Below are 21,538 nucleotides of genomic sequence, written 5' to 3' on the forward strand. Positions count from 1 at the left end.
GATAGGGTGTGAAGAAGGGTTTCGGCCCGAAACGTTGCCTATTTCCTTCGCTCCATAGATGCTGCTGCACCCGCTGAGTTTCTCCAGCTTTTTTGTGTAACCTCCTCCCCAGAGATGCTGCCTGTCCCGCGGAGTTATCCAGCATTTTGTGTCCGTCTTTTTATGGATAGGAAGGGTTACGATACAGGCAGTTGTGTTTAAGAAGGAACTGCAGATGCTGGAAAATCGAAGGTAGACAAAAGGGCTGGAGAAACTCAGCGGGTGCAGCAGCCTTACGATACAGGCAAATGGGGCTAGCACATTCTGCCAACCTGATCAGCATGGGCAGGATGGGCGGAAGGGCCTGTTTCCGTGCGGTACAGCTCGGTGAGTCTGCCTGACTGACGCTCCGAGTCCCTCCAGCACGATGTTGCGAGGTGGTTGCTCCCAGAGGCCACACAGCTGCTTCCCCCGCTCGCAGGGAGAGAGAGAGCAAACAAGCAGAGTCAATATCCCAGCCTGGCGCTGGCTACAGACAGAGCGAGCGAGCGAGGGGTGACCTTCCCCGCAGCTGTTGGCGCCACGGTGTCCAGTCCAGGGGCCGCAGCGAGGAACGGTGGCTGTGGAGACTGTGGAGCGAGCCAGCGAGCTCACACCCCTTGCAACCTGTAGCTGTCACCTGTCTGACCTACAGTGTCTCCCAGTGTGGGTCAGGCACAGTGCTGACCATGTCAGATGCAGAGCACGGCTGTCACTGTGTGGGACACACTGTATCAGGTCAAGTCAAGTTTATTCGCCACATACACATACGAGATGTGTAGTGAAATGAAAAGTGGCAATGCTCGCAGACTTTGTGCAAAAAGACAAACAAACAAACAAACTACAAACAGAATGGAACAGATATTCTTTTACATATTACCTATTGTGGTAGGAAGGAAAAAGGAAAAAAACAACAATTTAAAAAAAACAGTAGACTGGTCCCTGGTGAGGTAGGAGTTTACAGTCCTAATGGCCTCTGGGAAGAAACTCCTTCTCAACCTTAGGAGATTGAGGGGGGATCTTATAGAAACTTACAAAATTCTTAAGGGGTTGGACAGGCTAGATGCAGGAAGATTGTTCCCGATGTTGGGGAAGTCCAGGACAAGGGGTCACAGCTTAAGGATAAGGGGGAAATCCTTTAAAACCGAGATGAGGAGAACTTTTTTCACACAGAGAGTGGTGAATCTCTGGAACTCTCTGCCACAGAGGGTAGTTGAGGCCAGTTCATTGGCTATATTTAAGAGGGAGTTAGATGTGGCCCTTGTGGCCAAGGGGATCAGAGGGTATGGAGAGAAGGCAGGTACGGGGGTACTGAGTTGGATGATCAGCCATGATCATATTAAATGGCGGTGCAGGCTCGAAGGGCCGAATGGCCTACTCCTGCACCTAATTTCTATGTTTCTATGTTAACCTCTCCGTATCAGTAACAATGCCCACTCCGTGTCCCTGTGTACACTATATCTCAAGTGAACGGCTGGTCATTGATTCACTGCACATGTCTCCGGTGCTGGCACTTAATGTGCCTTCGTCTCATCAACCTTCTTCAATCACTTCCACACAGTCATCATTTTTTATCATGACCGTACACCGTGTGGAGTTGTTACAGTGTGCAGAAGGCCGTTTGGCCCATCGAGTCTGTGCTGGGTTTAGTTTGTGGTCACGTGTACCGAGGTACAGTGAAAAGCTTTTGTTGCGTGCTAACCAGTCAGGGGAAAGACAACACATGATTAAGTGGAGAAATCCTGGCAGCTCGTTCCACAGAGTCCTTTCATTGAACCTCTCTCCATCCAAGTCAAGTTTAGTTTTTAGTTTAGAGATACAGCGCGGAAACAGGCCCTTCGGCCCACCAAGTCCACACCGACCAGCGATCCCCGCACACTAACACTATCCTACACACGCTGGGGACAATTTACATTTATACCAAGCCAATTAACCTACAAACCTGCACGTCTTTGCTGTGTGGGAGGGAACCGAAGATCTCAGAGAAAACCCACGTGGTCACTTGGAGAACGTGCAAACTCCGTACAGACAGCACCCGTGGTCAGGATCGAACCCGGGTCTCTGGCGCTGTGAGGCAGCAGCTCTACTGCTGTGTCACCGTGCTAAAGTCCAATGGAACATGGACCGTGTTTTCCCGCCCCTCCCATATTCTCGCATGTGCATCATTCCCAGTCCTCATGATGTTATTCCTTGCCTTTTCCCAACGAGCTGATCACGGTTTTGCTTTTATCTCAACTGCCTGTCCTCCCTTTTCTGTCCTTTTTCTCAACAGCCAGCGCAACCCCACAAGCCGACGATACTGTGTTATGGCAACCTGCATTAGAAGTAGGGAGAGGAGAGGACACTGTCGAGAGATGTTGGCAATGAGCAGAAGGATGTTTATCAAAGGTCGTTAGTGTACACCAGGGACTGACTTTGAGAAGCTCCGTATATCAGAATATGATGAAGTAACATTGTGGATTGCTACTAATTGGCATTGTGGAAAGATACTGTGTGCTTTTGTAACTTCCACTCTGAAGGGATACCATGAAGTTATGGATTCTGGGCAACAGTTCGATTCACTTCTACCCCATTGCGGACATTAGACTTTGTTTAGTTTAGGTTTAGCTTAGAGATACAGTGTGGAAACGGGCCCTTCGGCCCACCGAGTCCGTACCGTCCATCGCACACTAACCGCACGGACCAGCATTCCCCGCACACTAACCGCACGGACCAGCATTCCCCGCACACTAACGCTACCCTACATGCACTGGGGACACTTTAACATTTATACCAAGACAATGAACCTACAAACCTGCATGTCTTTGGAGTGTGGGGGGAATCCGAAGATCTTGGTGGAAACCCACGCAGGTCACGGGGAGAACATACAAACTCTGTACAGACAGCACCCGTAGTCAGGATCGAACCAGGCTCTCTGGCGCTGTAAGGCAGCAACTCTAACGCTGCGCCATTGTAACGCCCGCCGTATCTCTGGAACTGATGCGCTACAATGCTTAGGACTATATTCTGCATTCTGTATTGTCCCCTTTGCTCTACCTATTGTCCTTGAGTTTGCCGTGATCTGTTTGGATAGCATGCGAATCACTGTACCTCGGTAAACCAGAATGGCAACAAATCCGCATTGTGCAACTTCTAAATGACACCGATTGTAGTGTCTTAAATGTAACAGTCTGCATTCACTTTCCCCAGGTGTACAACTTGTCTCAAAATATTCAGGAAGATGACCTCCAGCATTTACAGGTAAATGGAGCTGTGTTTTATACCCACCAGACCCGCAGTTGGCTGTTTCCAGGGTCGATCAGAGATAGACACAAAATGCTGGAGTAACCCTGGAGTCTGAGGAAGGGTCTCAACTAGGGTCGCCAACATTCTCACTCCCAAATAAGCGACAAAAGGTCAAAATACGGGACAAATTCCCCACGGCAATTCGTTGACCGACTCGGCCGTGTCTGGGTGAATGATGAGTTGTCCCGGGTGCTGGACTGCACACAAAGCCCAGCCGGCGGGCCAGCTGAGGAGTTTTGGCCCGGGGCCCCGTCCAACTCATGAACCGATGATCGGCCGTGAGAAGGAGGGGCGGTGGTGTCGGCGGTAAGCGAAGGTCCGAAGGTCGGACAGCTGGCCGGGCTGCACTACCACGGGCGAGGTGCTGCTGCTGCACTCCATGGGCTGCACTACGTCGGGACGGGTGAGGCGGGGCCAGACACGGCGCTCTGACCCGACAGTCCCCTCGACCCGAGTAGTAGCGGTCAAATACGGGACAAGGGCGGTCCCGTACAGGACAAACCAAGTTAGCCCGATATACGGGATGTCCCGGCTAATACGGGATTGTTGGCAACCCTAGTCTCAACCCGAAACGTCACCCATTCCTTCTCTCCAGAGATGCTGCCAGTCCCGTTGAGTTACTCCAGCATTTTGTGTCTACGGTGTAAACTAGCATCTGCAGTTCCTCCCCACTCAACAGGGCCAATCATTTACACCCTCTCCTTGTTCCATCTGCAGCTTTTCACAGAATATGGACGTCTTGCGATGGAAGAAACGTCTCAGAAACCCTTTCAGGTGAGCAAGGCTCAGTGTCTTACACTGCAACGTGAAAGAATGTTAATTCATTGAATTAGACGGTGATGTGCAGTCTACATTTCAAGTTACGTAATGCATTTGCTGTTGTGCTATTTTGGTATTTTTATTTTCTTGCGCTCTTAACACCAGGCAGCTGCTGCCAGATTGTTTTTGTGTCAGTTTGGTTGAAGCTACAACTGTAGAAGAGTACAGCACAAGAACAGGCCCTTCGGCCCACAGTGTCTGTGCCAAGCATGATGCCGATACCTGCATGTTATCCATACCCCATCATTCCCTGCTATTTTTAAGAGCCCTATCTAGCTCTCTCTTGAAAGCAGGAGAGTTTGTGTGAAGGCCTGGGCTTGAAACATATAAGATTGTTAAGGGTTTGGACACGCTAGAGGCAGGAAACATGTTCCCGATGTTGGGGGAGTCCAGAACCAGGGGCCACAGTTTAAGAATAAGGAGTAAGCCATTTAGAACGGAGACGAGGAAACACTTTATCTCACAGAGAGTGGTGAGTCTGTGGAATTCTCTGCCTCAGGGGGCGGTGGAGGCCGGTTCTCTGGATGCTTTCAAGAGAGAGCTATAACCATATAACCATATAACAATTACAGCACGGAAACAGGCCATCTCGACCCTTCTAGTCCATGCCGAACACATAATCTCCCCTAGTCCCATATACCTGCGTTCAGACCATAACCCTCCATTCCCTTCCCATCCATATAACTATCCAATTTATTTTTAAATGATAAAAACTAACCTGCCTCCACCACCTTCACTGGAAGATAGGGCTCTTAATGATAGCGGAGTCGGAGGATATGGGGAGAAGGCAGGAACGGGGTACTGATTGGGGATGATCAGCCATGATCACATTGAATGGCAGTGCTGGCTCGAAGGGCCGAATGGCCTACTCCTGCACCTATTGTCTATTGTCCACAATTGCCTGCACTTTCAAGTGGTGTCGGATGGAGCTTCCCCCCCAAACCATGCTGTGATGCATCGCAATAAAATGCTTTGGGGACACATCAAACTTCCTAAGCCTTCTACGGAAGTCGAGGGGTTGGTTGGTGTGCTTTCATGGCCATGGCTTCAATGTGGGTGGTCCAGGACAAGTCCTATGAATTTGAAGCTCTCAACCATCTGTGCCGTCAATGCAGACTGGGGTCTGGGCACCACTTTTCCACCAGCTCAGCCCGAAGACCATCCACTGTTGAATCTTCATTTCTCAGCTCCGAGCTGCTCCCTTAGAGGGATATGGATTATGTGGAGACAGATAAGAGATGGTGAAGGGTCCCGACCCCGAAACGTCACTCTATTCCTTTTCTCCAGACACGCTGCCGGACCCGCTGAGTTACTCCACTCTTATCTTTGGTTTAAACCAGCATCTGCAGTTCCTTCCTGCGCAGATGAGAGATGGCCTTGGCATTATGTTTGGCACCAACGTCTGTTCCTGCTCTGTACTGTTGTGTGTTTTATGTACATCAACTACCAGTGTGTTTGCAAGTGAAACCCCTTCTCCCCCAATGTGGCTGGTTGACTAAAGATGCTTTTCTCTTCTTGCAGTCTCTGATATTTCTCGTCCGTGATTGGAGTTTCCCGTATGAGTTCAACTACGGTCTGGACGGAGGTATCAAGTTCCTGGAGAAACGTCTGAAGGTTTGTGTGGATCGGTTCCAGTTAATTGAGAATAACCCCAAGGCTGCTGCAGTTCTGGGTGCACCAGCTAAAAGTAGATACAGAGGCACAAAGATACTGGAGAGTGTCTGAAGAAGGGTCTCGAACCGAAACGTCACCTATTCCTTTTCTCCAGAGATGCTGCCTGGCCTGCTGAGTTATGCCCCTGTCCCACTTAGGAAACCTGAATGGAAACCTCTGGAGACTTTGTGCCCCACCCAAGGTTTCCGTGCGGTTCCTGGAGGTTTTTGTCAGTCTCCCTACCTGCTTCCACTACCTGCAACCTCCGGCAACCACCTGCAACCTCCGGGAAACGCACGGAAACCTTGGGTGGGGCGCAAAGTCTCCAGAGGTTTCCGTTCAGGTTTCCTAAGTGGGACAGGGGCATTACTCCAGCTTTTTGTGTCCACCTGCAGATACTGGATTCTGGGTGCTGGAGGAACTCATGGAGTCGGGCAGCATCTGCGGAGGGAATGGACAGAAGACGTTCCAGGCCCGACAGAGGGAAACATCACCTGTCCATTCCCCCCACGGATGCTGCCTGACCTGTTGAGTTCCTCCAGCACTTTGTGTTTTACCAAAAGCTAATGGCGCCTGGTGCTCAGGTGTGGCCATGATGGTGTTAATGACCACAGGTGAAGTTCTGGTGGCTAATGTTGTGTTATTATTTGACAAGCCAGAGAATTACAGGTAGAATCTGAGAATCAAGGGAGATGGAGACTAGAGATATGTGGAAGGGTAAGGTGTGAAAATGACAAATCAAAGCAGACGATGATCAAGGAAATGTTGAATGGTTGGTAGACAAAAGTGCTGGAGAAACTCAGTGGGTGCAGCAGCATCTATGGAGCGAAGGAAATAGGCAACGTTTCGGGCCGAAACCCTTCTTCAGACTGATGCAGGGTGGGTGGGGAGGGGGGAGGAAGAAAGGGGAAAGGAAGAGGAGGAGCCAGAGGGCTGAGGGAGAGCTGATAATGGGAGGAGACAGCAAAGGCTACCGGAAATTGGAGAATTCAATGTTCATGCCGCTAGGGTGCAGACTGCCCAAACGGAATACGAGGTGCTGCTCCTCCAATTTCCGGTGGTGCTCACTCTGGCCATGGAGGAGGCCCAGGACAGAGAGGTCGGATTCGGAATGGGAGGGGGAATGACAGCCTGGTGAGCCTGATGTCAATGGTGGGAGAGATGTTGGCGGGGGTTCTGAGGGACAAGATCTACCAGTCTGAAGAAGGGTCTCGACCCAAAACTTCGCCTATTCCTTCGTTGCATAGATGCTGCCTCACCCGCTGAGATTCTCCAGCATTTTTGTCTACCAGTATTCGCATCGGCATGGACTGATGAGGATCTTTCAGCATGGCTTTGTGAACCACTTTCGTGTTTAGTTTAGACAAAAATGCTGGAGAAACTCAGCGTTTATCCAGGGTTGCAACCTTTCTCACTCCCAAGTAAGGGACAAGAGGTCAAAATACGGGACAAATTCCCGACGGCAATTCATTGACCGACTGGGCCGTGGCTGGGTGAATGATGAGTTGGCCCGGGTGCTGGACTGCACACAAAGCCCAGCCGGCGGGCCAGCTGAGGAGTTTTGGCCCGGGGGCCAGCGCGACATCGTGCGCAAAGTCCGGTGCCCCGTCCAACTCGTGAACCGATGATCGGCCGTGAGAAGGAGGGGTGGTGGTGTCGGAGGTAAGCGAAGGTCCGAAGGTTGGACAGCTGGCCGGGCTGCCGACCGACGGGGCCACGGGCGAGGCGCTGCTGCTGCTGCTGCTGCACTCCACGGGCTGCACTACGTCGGGACGGGTGAGGCGGGGCCGGACGCGGCACTCCGACCCGACTGTCCCCTCGACCCGAGTAGTAGCAGTCAAATACAGGACAAGGGTGGTCCCGTACGGGACAAACCAATGTAGCCCAATATACGGGATGTCCCGGCTAATACGGGACAGTTGGCAACCCTAGGTTTAATCCACACCCCTTGACAAGGCCCGGGCACTGTGTGGAATTGTTGATGCTGGCAAGGTGCTGTGTGCTACATCTGATTTTCTCTCCCCCACCCCATCCTACCCTTTCCACATGCCTTGCAGATCTCAGAAAACCAGCATGAAGAGCTACAGAACGTCAGGAAGCACATTTATTCCTGTTTCACAGACATATCCTGCTTCCTCATGCCTCACCCGGGCTTGAAAGTGGCCACTAATCCCAACTTCGATGGACGGCTGAAAGGTAACGATTCGGCAGCAACTGCAACAGTTCAGGGGTTTTCAAATAGAGTTATTCAACTATTTACAATGCGATTTACAATACTAAACTATTCAAAACAAACGCACCATCATAATACAACTAAAACAAATATTCTTCAATAACTATTTCCCCATCCTTATGAAGGATGCATTCCACGCCCCGCGGTGCCCAGCGGTCCCCGAAATCCCCCATGGTGCCCGTGGACAGCGCGTAGTCCCGCGCTAGTGTCATCCGGGTGCGGACGTAACCCCAGAAAAGGGGCAGGCAGCCGGCCCGGGCAGAGCCCTCTTCAGCCTGGCGCCGTGACCCACGGTGGCCAGCTTGGCCAGGCCCAGGCAACAATGCAGGGGCGTGTTTCTGCAACAGTGCAGGGATGTGTTTCAGCAACAGTGCAGGGATGTGTTTCAGCAACAGTGCATGGATGTGTTTCAACAACAGTGCAGGGATGTGTTTCAGCAACAGTGCAGGGATGTGTTTCAGCAACAGTGCTGGGATGTGTTTCAGCAACAGTGCATGGGTGTGTTTCAGCAACAGTGCAGGGATGTGTTTCTGCAACAGTGCATGGCCGTGTTTCAGCAACAGTGCTGGGATGTGTTTCAGCAACAGTGCATGGGTGTGCTTCAACAACAGTGCAGGGATGTGTTTCAGCAACAGTGCATGGGTGTGTTTCAACAACAGTGCAGGGATGTGTTTCAGCAACAGTGCTGGGATGTGTTTCAGCAACAGTGCATGGGTGTGTTTCAACAACCGTGCAAGGATGTGTTTCAGCAACAGTGCAGGGATGTGTTTCAGCAACAGTGCAGGGATGTGTTTCAGCAACAGTGCTGGGATGTGTTTCAGCAACAGTGGATGGGTGTGTTTCAGCAACAGTGCAGGGATGTGTTTCTGCAACAGTGCATGGCCGTGTTTCAGCAACAGTGCATGGCCGTGTTTCAGCAACAGTGCAAGGATGTGTTTCAGCAACAGTGCAGGGATGTGTTTCAGCAACAGTGCAGGGATGTGTTTCTGCAACAGTGCATGGATGTGTTTCTGCAACAGTGCATAGATGTGTTTCTGCAACAGTGCATGGATGTGTTTCAGATACTTGGACTTCACTGATGTTTAAACAATCTGTAAATGTTTTAGTCGACTGGATTACACATCAGTGGAAATGTACTTTGTTGAAGCAGGAAACTATAAACTGAAATCTATGTTGTGTGTTGCCAGAGATCGATGACGAGTTTGTAAAATACCTGAAGGTTCTGGTCTGCTGGCTTCTCAGCCCCGAAAACCTGGAGTTGAAAGAAATTAATGGAAATAACATCACTGGTCGTGGACTTGTGGAATATTTCAAGGTAACGATATCCTGTCTTAAGCTGGTAACACTATGAAAATGCTCATGTTGTCTGAATCATAGTTCTCTCAAACTCCCATCAATAATGATTTATTTTAGTTTAGCTTAGAGATACAGCGCGGAAACAGGCCCTTCAGCCCACCGAGTCCGTGCCGACCAGCGATCCCCGCATATTAACACTACCCTACACGCTCAAGGAACAGTTTACATTTATACCAAGTATACAGACCCAAGCCAATTCACCTACAAGCCCGTACGTCTTTGGAGTGTGACAGGAAACTGACGATCCTGGAGAAAACCCACGCAGGTCACGAGGAGAACGTGCAAACTCCGTACAGACAGCACCCGTAGTCAGGATCGAACCCCGGTCTCTGGTGCTGGATGGCAGCAACTCTACCGCTGTGCCACCCATCATCTTTACATTTTTGCATGACTTTCATTCATATATGTTCATAGATGTTCTACATCTCTCTACGTCTATATCTCTCGTTTCCCACTCCCCTGACACTCAGTCTGAAGAAGGGTCTCGACCGAAACGTCACCCATTCCTTCTCTCCACAGATGCTGCCTGTCCCACTGAGTTACTCCAGCATTTAGTGTTTGTCTTTGTTGTAAACCAGCATCTGCAGTTCCCTCGTTCACCTCCCGTCCATATATCTGTCCAAACAGCTTTATAAAAATGGTGATTGTATCCGTTTCCAAAGCTTCCTCTGGCTTCTCTCTGAAGGTGGTGCCTGCTCATGTTTTGTTGTTATTCATTGAGTTGTGAAGTATCCCCACTTGTGAATGTCGTGCGGGGACACTGGAGATGTTCTAAGTTATATGTGGCATGCCAAGTGAGGGCCACGGTGGCGCAGCGGTAGAGTTGCTGCCTTACAGCGCCAGAGACCCGGGTTCCATCCTGATTACGGGTGCTGTCTGTACGGCGTTTGTACGTTCTCCCCGTGACCTGCGTGGGTTTTCTCCGAGATCTTTGGTTTCCCACACACTCCAAAGACGTACAGGTTTGTTGTAAATGTAAAATTGTCCCTAGTGGGTGTAGGATAGTGTTAGTGTGCGGGGATCGCTGGTCGGCACGGACTCGGTGGGCCGAAGGGCCTGTTTCCGCGCTGTATCTCTAAGCTCGTGGGACTTGTGTCTATTATGTTAAGGAAATTGTGCATCTATTATGGATCTATTCCAGGGCTATTGTGCAACCCCGGAAGTGGCGGCACTGTTAACAGCTGCGGCTCGCCTGCAGTCCGTCTGTCTTTACTTTTTACTGGTGTTTTTTTTGTCTTGTTTTGGTTAAGTTTTAGTTTGTTGGGTTGTGATAGAGGGGTGAAACATGTTCTCTGTCTCTTCCTTCGGGGGAATGCGACTTTTTCGTGTCGTATCCCCCTTCTCTGCCTCTGTCTGCGCTGAGGCCTAATGGCGGAGCTGGTGGCCTCCAGCCTGCGACTGACCCCGAGGCTCCGGAGGCAGAGCCAGCCAGGACTCACCAACGAGAGGCTGGCCGTCTTCGGGGCTGAGGCAGCGGTGGCCCGACTTGCTGGTGCGGCGTTCTGGCTTTCGGCGGCTGCCTGGAGCTGATGCAGCGGGGCTCGGAGCTGATGCAGCGGGGCTCGGAGCTGATGCAGCGGGGCTCGGAGCTGAGACTGCAGGACCCGGAGCGGAGACTGTGGGACCTGGAGCTGGGGCGGTGGCCCGGAGCTGATGCTGTGGTGGGCTGTCTCGGAGCGGAGACGGCGTTCCGGCTTTCGGCGGCGGCGACATCACCACGGCGGTCCGCTGGACTGGAGGGCGGCATCTTCGGCCTGGATCGCCTCAGCACAGAGGGAGAACAAGGAGGGAAGAGACGGAGACTAAGACTTTGCCTTCATCACAGTGAGGATGTGCTTGGTGAACTCACTGTGGTGGATGTTTAATTTGTGTTTATTGTATATGTTTTGTTATTATTGATTCTGTGTTTGACTGCAGGCAACATAATTTCGTTCAGACCGAAAGGTCTGAATGACAATAAAGGAATCTAATTCTAATTCTAATTCTAATGTTTGAATAGATTTGCTTACAATTAAAACACAAAGTATACACTTGTGCTATAAGACTAGGATCAGCGTACAACCAAGCAAACCAAGCCCAAAGCCAAAGTCGTATCTGAACTGTGTAGGAAGGAACTGCAGATGCTGGTTTACACTGAAGATAGACACAGAATGCTGGAGTAACTCAGCGGGTCAGGCAGCATCTCTAGAGGGAAGGAATGGGTGACGTTTCGGGTCAAGATCATCTCAACCCGAAACGTCTCCCATTCCTTCTCCAGAGATGCTGTCTGTCTCGCTGAGTTACTCCAGCATTCTGTGTAGTATCTAAACTCTTTATACCAACTTATGCTAAGGACAATAACTGACTCCATATGCAATAGTAAACTATCTACATATTAACAAGCATGTAAAAACTGATGGTGTAGATGCAAGTATATCATTGAGGTTTACTGGGGCCCTTCTGCAGTTGTACAGAGCCCTAGTGAGGCCACACCTGGAGTATTGTGTGCAGTTTTGGTCCCCTAATTTGAGGAAGGACATTCTTGCTATTGAGGTAGTGCAGCATAGGTTTACAAGGTTAATTCCCGGGATGGCGGGACTGTCATATGCTGAGAGAATGGAGCGGCTGGGCTTGTACACTCTGGAGTTTAGAAGGATGAGAGGGTATCTCATTAAAACATATAATATTGTTAAGGGCTTGGACACGCTAGAGGCAGGAAACATGTTCCCGATGTTGGGGGAAGCCCAGAACCAGGGGCCACACAGTTTAAGAATAAGGAGTAAGCCATTTAGAACGGAGACGAGGAAACACTTTTTCTCACAGAGAGTGGTGAGTCTGTGGAATTCTCTGCCTCAGGTGGAAGCAGGTTCTCTGGATACTTTCAAGAGAGAGCTAGATAGGGCTCTTAAAAGTAGCGGAGTCAGGGGATATGGGGAGAAGGCAGGAACGGGGTACTGATTGGGGATGATCAGCCATGATCACATTGAGTGGCGGTGCTGGCTCGAAGGGCCGAATGACCTCCTCCTGTACCTATTGTCTATTGTTTATTGTTATCAAGTGGGCACCTCCCTTCACTGGTGTTTCGTTGTTAGGCCCACAACACCTCGGGAAGACTCAACAGTTAATTCTGGTGCCCCAGAACCAACCCCCTCACTACCTGCTCTCACCACCTATGCTGCCAATATCTACTAAATAAAGGAAACTACAGGTGATTAATTCACTCAAACAAAGGCCACACACTCGCATCCTGTTTTACACTTGTCCTAACCCATCATTAAACAGTCGTAGCAGCACAAATATCACCCTCACATTGTTGGCTGCTGTAAGAGGCAACAGTGCTGGGTGGGATGGTTACTTGGAGACGCTCCCAAGATCACAGGCGTTCAGCGTGATCACTCACTTGTCTCTGCATCGCATCCGTGGAAATTAGTCATAAGATCATAAGTGATAGGAGCAGAATTAGGCCGTTCGGCCCATCGAGTCTACTCCACCATTCAATCATGGCTGATCTACTATTTATTTCATTCCCCTTACATGTTTTTCCTCTACCTGCTAAATTTTTGTAAGGTGTCCTTGAGACTCTTGAAAGGCACCCATAAATAAAAAAAATTATTATTATTATTATTATTATCTATCTCGCCCTCCTAACCCCATTCTCCTGCCTTCTCCCCATAACCCCTGACACCCGTACTAATCAAGAATCTATCTTCTCCGCCTTAGAAATTTCTACTGACTTGTGGCCTCCACAGCCTCCTGTGGCAAAGAATTCCCCAGATTCACCACCCTCTGACTAAAGAAATTCCTCCTCATCTCCTTCTTAAAGGAACATCCTTTAATCCTGAGGCTATGACCTCTAGTCCTAGACTCTCCCACGAGTGGAAACATCCTCCCCACATCCACTCTATCCAGGCTTTTCATTATTCGATACGTTTCAGTGAGGTCCCCCCTCAACCTTCTAAACTCCAGCGAGTAAAGGCCCAGTGCTGTCAAACACTCATCATATGCTAACCCACTCATTCCTGGGATCATTCTTGTAAACCTCCTCTGGACCCTCTCCAGAGCAAGCACATCCTTCCTCAGATTTGGGGCCCAAAATTACTTGCACTACTCCAAATGCGGCCTGATAGAGCCACAACCCTATTGGTACTCGTGAAAACGTCATTCGGCAAGCTGGGCCGAAGGGCCAGTGCCATGTGACTCAACGTCATTATCCTTGTGTCAGAGTGATACAGCGTGGAAACAGGCCCTTCAGCCCAACTTGCCCAGACCGGCCAACATGTCCCAGCTACACTAGTCCCACCTTGGTCCTTATCCCTCCAAACTGTCCTATCCATGTACCTGTCTAACTGTTTCTTAAACCTTGGGATAGTCCCAGCCTCAACTACCTCCTCTGGCAGCTTGTTCCATACACTCACTAACCTTTGTGTGAAAAAGTTACCCCTCAGATTCCTATTAAATCTTTTCCGCTTCACCTTAAACCTATGTCCTCTGGTTCTCGATTCCCCTACTCTGGGCACGAAACTCTGTGCAATTCCCCGATCTATTCCTCTCATGATTTTATACACCTCTATCAGAGCAGAGTCATAACACTTAGTTTGGAACAGACGTGTACTCATGCTGAACTTGACATTTTGTTTGCTTGTTATCACAGGCCTACATTAAGATCTACCAAGGGGAGGAGCTGCCACATCCCAAGTCAATGTTGCAGGTAGAGTAACTTGTTACTGCCATTCTCACTCACTCCACATTATCCGTGCCTGAGACTCTGCCCTTCTGCATACCGACGGCCGACAGCTCCAGAATACATTCAGATGCCTTGTAGCCCTTGAATAAGGAACTGACTCTTCATGGAGCTGAGGTCTGTGTGGCCGAGATGCGAGTTACGACATTCCCACTGGTTGCAAAGGTGCAGTTTCAATCACGGGACCCAGTACTCCAGAGAGTACCAGAGGGAAGGGCCAGCATTGCGTAGTCAGAGGGGCAGAACGGTCTCTGAGATCAGTTGGCCCAGAGACCCAGACTCCACCTCCACTGCAGCTGGGATTATGTCCTGGACTAGAACGAGGAGAGGTTTGCCTTGTACATGTGATTTCAGTGCAGACTGCTGGGCGCCAGAGACCTGGGTTCGATCCTGTCATCGGTTCATGAGTTGGACGGGGCGCCGGGCTTTACGGCAACGTCGTGCCCCCCCCCCCGGGGCCAAAACTCCTCATCTGGCCCCGCCGGCTGGGCTTTGTGTGCAGTCCAGCACCCGGGACAACTCATCATTCACCCAGCCACGGCCCAGTCGGTCAACGAATTGCCGTCGGGAATTTGTCCCGTAGTTTGACCGTTTGTCCCTTATCTGGGAGAGAGAAAGTTGGCAACCCTACTAGTGTGTGTCGGACAGTGTTAGTGTGCAGGGATCACTGGCCGGTACGGACTCGGTGGGCCGAAGGGCCTGTTTCCATGCTGTATATCTAAAGTCTAATGTTTGAACAAATTAATAGAATTTGAGACATTCAACGAACTGACGAAAGGAGGTATTTTTCCTGTTGGTTTGGGGAAGGGCTGCAGTGTCCTGTGGTCACTGGTTTAGTCCACGCTGTGTATCTCCCAGACTCGGACACCATCAGTGGCCGTGAAGCGTGGCTTGAATCTGGACCCTGCCCTCACTTACACAGTATCACAACAAGTGGTTGTTTGATGTATCCTTATATTATTCAATGTTGAATTGCATTACATTGGCTGCAACTGTAGAAAACAAATGTGTAGATATCGCAATTATAAATTTAGTGATACAGCGTGGAAACAGGCCCTTCGGCCCGCATAGTCCACACCAACCCCCGCACGTTAACCCTGTCCAACGCACACAAGGGAACAATTTTACATTTATAACCAAGCCAATTAAGCTACAAACCTGTACATCTTCGGAGTGTGGGAGGAAAACAAAGATCCCGGAGAAAACCCACGGGGAGAATGTACAAACGCCGTACAGACAAGTACCCATAGTCGGGATCGAACCCGGGTCTCTGGCGCTGTGAGGCAGCAACTCCACCGCTGCGCCACCGTGTGGCCCAAAAGTGAACTGTTTGTTAGACCAACAGGTTTAGCGAAAGGCACGGCAGCCATGTTGGCGGATCAAAGATGGTCCTTTGGATAGCTGTGAGGTTCTGTGCAGTTGATGGTGGATCTGGGGATGAGGGGACGGGTAACTCCCGCTGATTGTACTCTCACATGTACAGTGGATCCCACCCACTCTGCCACTGATCCACGACTAGTCCTCCACCGGGAGTTTAACGACACAAGCGGTCCAGCCTCACAGTGTCCATCATCCTCTCACTCTCCGGCATTGTGATGGGCTGACATAGCAAAACTGAGGAGATTCACACTTTTTTTTTTAAACAAATACTTTATTCCAAAAACAAAATCAACATACAAAGTAGTATAGCGTTCGTATCAAAAGCTGCCTGTACCGGCAGTTTACAGACAAAACAAAACGTCAAATTAAAATCCCGCCATCTTTGTCTATAATACAATCGACCTCCCGTGGCGACCAGCGTTGACGGAAGGCCTCCAGAGTCCCCTTGGACACCGCGTGTGTGCCCCCTCTCTAGGGACTCGCGGGCACGGTAGAGTTGCTGCCTTATTATGCCCCTGTCCCACTTAGGAGGTTTTTATCAGTCTTCCTACCTGCTTCCACTACCTGCAACCTCCGGGAACCGCACGGAAACCTTGGGTGGGGCGCAAAGTCTCCAGAGGTTTCCGTTCAGGTTTCCTAAGTGGGACAGGGGCATTTACAGTGAATGCAGCGCCGGAGACCCGGGTTCAATCCCGACTACGGGTGCTGTCTGCACTGAGTTTGTACGTTTTCCCCGTGACCTGTGTGGGTTTTCTCCGAGATCTTCGGTTTCCTCCCACACTCCAAAGACGTACAGGTTTGTAGGTTAATTGGCTTGGTAAATGTTTAAAAAAATTGTTCCCAGTGTGTGTAGGATAGTGTTAATGTGCGGGGATCGCTGGTCGGCGCGGACCCAGTGGGCCGAAGGGCCTGTTTCCGCGCTGTATCTCTAAACTAAACTACAGTAACATCATCGAGGCAGCAAAACAGAAAAACCCCAATTTCAGTTATTGCACTGGTTTATCATAGCCGATCTTGTTCACAGGGCATGTGTATGTTATCCCAAGGGATTTCAACCAATTCTTGATTTCATTAGACATTTATTCATCCATGCCATCTATAGTCCGGTACACATTGTCAAACCTTTGTTATTTGATCTAACCAGTCTTTCTCTCTTTTCATACTGTTAAGGCCACAGCCGAGGCCAACAACTTAGCAGCGGTGGCAGCAGCCAAGGATCTGTACAGCAGAAAGATGGAGGAGGTGAGGAAGCTATGTTACTCTCATGGGACTGCAGTCTATTTGTGTCCTTCAAACGCTGAAACTGGAGTCAACAGGTGCAGGAGTAGGCCATTCGGCCCTTCGAGCCAGCACCACCATTCAATGTGATCATGGCTGATCATCCCCAATCAGTAGCCCGTTCCTGCCTTCTCCCCATATCCCCCGCTATCTCCAACACCCCTGCCTCTAGCGTGTCCAAACCCTTAACCATCTTATATGTTTCAATGGTGGGGCTGTCATCAGCTGGGCTTGTATACTCTGGAGTTTAGAAGGATGAGAGGATATCTTATTGAAACATATAAGATTATTAAGGGTTTGGACACGCTAGAGGCAGGAAACATGTTCCCGATGTTGGGGGAGTCCAGAACCAGGGGCCACAGTTTAAGAATAAGTGGTAGGCCATTTAGCAAGGAGATGAGGAAAAACCTTTTCACCCAGAGAGTTGTGATTCTGTGGAATTCTCTGCCTCAGAGGGCGGTGGAGGCAGGTTCTCTGGATGCTTTCAAGAGAGAGTTAGACAGAGGTCTTAAAGATAGCGGAGTCAGGGGATTTGAGGGAGAAGGCAGGAACGGGGTACTGATTGGGGATGATCAGCCATGATCACATTGAATGGCGGTGCTGGCTCGAAGGGCCGAATGGCCTATTGTCTATTGTCGATTGACATGCTGGTCTTATCTTGAGATGAACACGGGTGAGGTTGTGGGAATGGGAGAGAGCATTCCTTGTCCACTGCTCCTGTCGTACCCACAGAAGGGCCTCCCCTGGCCCACGTTTATCTGGAGGGTCTCCTCCTGGGCCACTGTGGTCTCTGATCTCTACTTCCCTTGGGCAAGGCCATGAAGAAACATCATCTGTCTCCACAGTGCAGCAAGGGTACCCTGCCGCTGCTCACCGGCGCCACCTCTCGCCGACACTCCGCCACTGCAGACCAGCACAGCAGCCGCAGAAATCTGTCACTCAGCCCACCTAGACCTACCTGATCTCCCGGTTGCTGGACACTTTAACTCCCCCTCCCATTCCCACACTGGCCTTTCTGCCCTGGGCCTCCTCCATTGTCAGAGAGAGGCCCAGCACAAATTGGAGGAACAGCACCTCATATTTCGCTTGGGCAGCTTACACCCCAGCGGTATGAACATTGACTTCTCTAACTTCAAGTAGCCCTTGCTGTCCTCTCTCTCCATCCCTCCCCCTTGCTACTTTTCCGACCAGTCTGACTTTCTTCTTAATTATATTTTATCTCTGTTTGCTTTGTTGTCACCTTCCCTTAGCGAACAATGATCTATTCTACATTGTCCTTGTTCCTTCATCTCCTTTGATGTGTTCTTTTCACACCTTACCCTTCCATATTTCTGTGTCTCCCTCTCCCCTGATTCTCAGTCTGAAGGCGGGTCTCGACCTGAAACGTCACCCATTCCTTCTCTCCAGAGATGCTGCCCGTCCCGCTGAGTTACTCCAGCATTTTGTGTCTGTCTTCGATGTTACAAGCAAGCCAGCAGCTCTAGCCCTCGTCGCCAGCTAATCCCACGCTATCAATGCCAGTGTTCTCCTTCACAGCTGCACAGCTGGTGGAGTCAAGGGATATGGGGAGAAGGCAGGCACGGGTTATTGATTGGGGACGATCAGCCATGATCACGGTGCTGGCTCGAAGGGCCGAGTGGCCCCCTCCTGCACCTATTATCTATGTTTCTATGATTCTAATACTCCACCAGATCCTGCTATTTCTCACACCAGGCTGGGTTTTAAATGAACTCGAGGTATGGGGAAAGATTTGATCTGAGATAGACACAAGGAACTGTGCAGATGCTGGAATCTTGAGCAGAACGCTGATCTGTGGAGGGGGAAATCTGTCCACTCCCTCCACAGATGCTGCCTGACTTGCTGAGTTCCTCGAACACTTTGAATTTTGCTGATGTTTAATAGGGAGCTGAGGGGAGGCATTTTCACACAGAGGGTGGTGGGTATATGGAGCAGGTTGCCAGAGAAGATAGGTGAGGCAGGGAACTATAACTGCATTGGCCAAGTCCATGGATAGGAAAGGTCTAGACCAGGGATGGGGAACCTGCGACCTTAAGGCCTCATGTGGTCTTTTAGGCCATAAAGTGCGGCCTTTAGAATGAATCCCAAAATGTTTAATTTTTTAAAAATAATTGTATTTATTAGAAGTACAGTACATTACAATAGTACAAGACAAATATATCTTATTACATTTATTGTACCACTTCATTTTTTAAACTTTAAAAAGAGAGAGAAATAAAGAAAGTAAAGAAAGTGTCAGAAGGTCGTGATATTGTGAAAGAGTGATCAAAAAGAAAGACCCATTAAGCAAAGAGTTAGGGAAAAGAGTTAAGAAATAGGCCATAGAAAAGAAAAAAAGAAAAAGAAACAAACGCTCAATTTGAAGACCGCGCAAAAAGGGATATACCAACTTCGTATTTTTCATCCCCTCCTTACCAGAACCTGACACCATTTATTTTTAAAGTCCTGTTGCACCTTATACTTGTAGTAGGTCGACAAAATGGTGGCATGAATCCAAATTTTGTAGAACAAATCCTTTTATTTTTATTCATATGTTTTTATTCATCTTTTGTTATTTTCATTTTAATCTTTCAATGAATGTATTTAAAATACCCAAGAGTAAAAGAAGATTCTACGAAATAGTCTTATATCTAATTGAAGTTTCTTGGATGCGGCCTTATTAGATTACAGCTAACTTAATGCGGCCTTCCAACATGAAAAGGTTCCCCATCCCCTGGTCTAGAGGAATATTTAGAGGGCCAAATGCATCAGGTGGGACTAGTGTAGATGGGACCAGTGTAGATGGGACCGTGGATGGTGTGGGTATGTTGGTTCTGCAGGGCCTGTCTCTGTGCTGTATGACTGAGGAAATACATTCTTGCCACAGAGGGAGTACAGAGAAGGTTCACCAGACTGATTCCTGGGATGGCAGTACAGTACTTTCATATGAAGAAAGACTGGATAGACTCGGCTTGTACTCGCTAGAATTTAGAAGATTGAGGGGGGATCTTTTAGAAACTTACAAAATTCTTAAGGGGTTGGACAGGCTAGATGCAGGAAGATAGTTTCTGATGTTGGGGAAGTCCAGAACAAGGGTCACAGTTTAAGGATAAGGGGGAAGTCTTTTAGGACCGAGATGAGAAAAACATTTTTCACACAGAGAGTGGTGAATCTCTGTAATTTTCTGCCTCAGAAGGTAGTTGAGGCCAGTTCATTGGCTATATTTAAGAGGGAGTTAAATGTGGCCCTTGTGGCTAAAGGGATCAGGGGGTATGGAGAGAAGGCAGGTACGGGATACTGAGTTGGATGATCAGCCATGATCATATTGAATGGCGGTGCAGGCTGGAAGGGCCGAATGGCCTACTCCTGCACCTATTGTCTATGTTTCTATGTCTCACTCCCCGGGTCTCTGCTCCCGCTGCTATTTCATTCTCGTGCCCATCTGCGCTGCAGGTTTGTGGAGGAGACAAGCCATTTCTGGCCCCCAATGACCTCCAGAACAAACACTCTGTGCTGCGCGAGGAATCGGTCAAGCTGTTCCGCGGGGTGAAGAAGATGGGCGGCGAGGAGTTCAGTCGCCGCTACCTGCAGCAGCTGGAGGGCGAGGTGGACGAGTTGTACGTCAACTACATCAAACACAACGACAGTAAAAACATCTTCCACGCAGCGCGCACCCCGGCCACCCTGTTTGTGGTGATATTTATCATGTACGTGACTGCCGGAGTGACGGGCTTTATCGGTGTGGACATCGTGGCTAGTCTGTGCAACATGATCATGGGCTTGTCCCTGATCACCCTGTGCACGTGGGCGTACATCCGCTACACCGGGGAGTACAGGGAGCTCGGAGCCGTCATTGACCAGGTGGCCGGAGCCTTGTGGGACCAGGTAGGTGCGATGGCCTCACTCCCCCCTCCCTCCCTCTCCCTACAGCCTGTAGCACGGACACAGGCCCTTCAGCCCACCGAGTCCATGCCGACCGACCGATCTGTGTCACCGCACTTTCACATTCACGCCCTACACACTGGCGAGGAGCAATGAACCTACAAACGCTGGCCTGGACTCGCTTACAACGACGAGGGCACTCTGGTTCTTAACCTTTTTTGGCATACGTACACAAACAAAATACTCTGGTGTGTATCTTTGTTAGATTCCTAAAAATGGGCTCAGCAAATGGATATGCTATTTATGACCCCTTCATGTCCCCTGGTAAAGCCCCAAACGCACCCCCCCCCCCCCCCCCCCATGGGGGTCCCGACCCCCAGGTTAAGAACCACTGGATTAGGGGGACCTCAATGAAACTTACCGAATAGTGAAAGGCCTGGATAGAGTGGATGTGGAGAGGATGTTTCCACTAGTGGGAGAGTCACCAGAGGCCACACATAGCCTTAGAATGAAAGGACGTACCTCTAGAAAGGAGATGAGGAGGAATTTATTTCGTCAGAGGGTGGTGAATCTGTGGAATTCATTGCCACAGACGGCTGTGGAGGCCACGTCAATGGAAATTGTAAGGCAGAGATAGATAGATTCTTGGATTAGTACGGGTGTCAAAGGTTATGGGGAGAATGTGGGAGAATGGGGTTAGGGGGGAGAGATAGATCAGCCATGATTGAATGGCAGAGGGAACTCGATGGGCCGAATGGCCTAATTCTGCTCCTAGAACCTATAAACCCGCATGTCTTGGGAGGTGGGAGGAAACCCGCGCGGTCACAGGGAGAACGTGCAAACTCCACACTGAAAGCACCCGAGGTCAGAATCGAACCCTGGTCTCTGTGAACTTACAAAAGTTAGGAACACTAGTG

At 49.8% G+C, this 21,538-nt stretch overlaps 1 protein-coding gene across 5 annotated transcripts in view; it reads left to right on the forward strand.

The window, feature by feature from the left end:
• Nucleotides 1-21,538, forward strand: part of atl1 (atlastin GTPase 1) — a 73,750-nt gene that overhangs the window by 35,207 nt on the left and 17,005 nt on the right. For all 5 annotated transcript variants that reach the window (XM_055641105.1, XM_055641109.1, XM_055641106.1 and 2 more), the window contains exons 5-12: nucleotides 3,208-3,258; nucleotides 4,021-4,077; nucleotides 5,644-5,736; nucleotides 7,833-7,971; nucleotides 9,196-9,323; nucleotides 13,995-14,051; nucleotides 16,635-16,706; nucleotides 20,193-20,624. In XM_055641105.1, the coding sequence (XP_055497080.1) occupies nucleotides 3,208-3,258; nucleotides 4,021-4,077; nucleotides 5,644-5,736; nucleotides 7,833-7,971; nucleotides 9,196-9,323; nucleotides 13,995-14,051; nucleotides 16,635-16,706; nucleotides 20,193-20,624 (1,029 nt within the window). The remainder of the gene's footprint in view (nucleotides 1-3,207; nucleotides 3,259-4,020; nucleotides 4,078-5,643; nucleotides 5,737-7,832; nucleotides 7,972-9,195; nucleotides 9,324-13,994; nucleotides 14,052-16,634; nucleotides 16,707-20,192; nucleotides 20,625-21,538) is intronic.

This window comes from Leucoraja erinacea, chromosome 9 (assembly GCF_028641065.1).
Source record: "Leucoraja erinacea ecotype New England chromosome 9, Leri_hhj_1, whole genome shotgun sequence".
Classification (NCBI taxonomy): Eukaryota; Metazoa; Chordata; class Chondrichthyes; order Rajiformes; family Rajidae; genus Leucoraja; species Leucoraja erinaceus.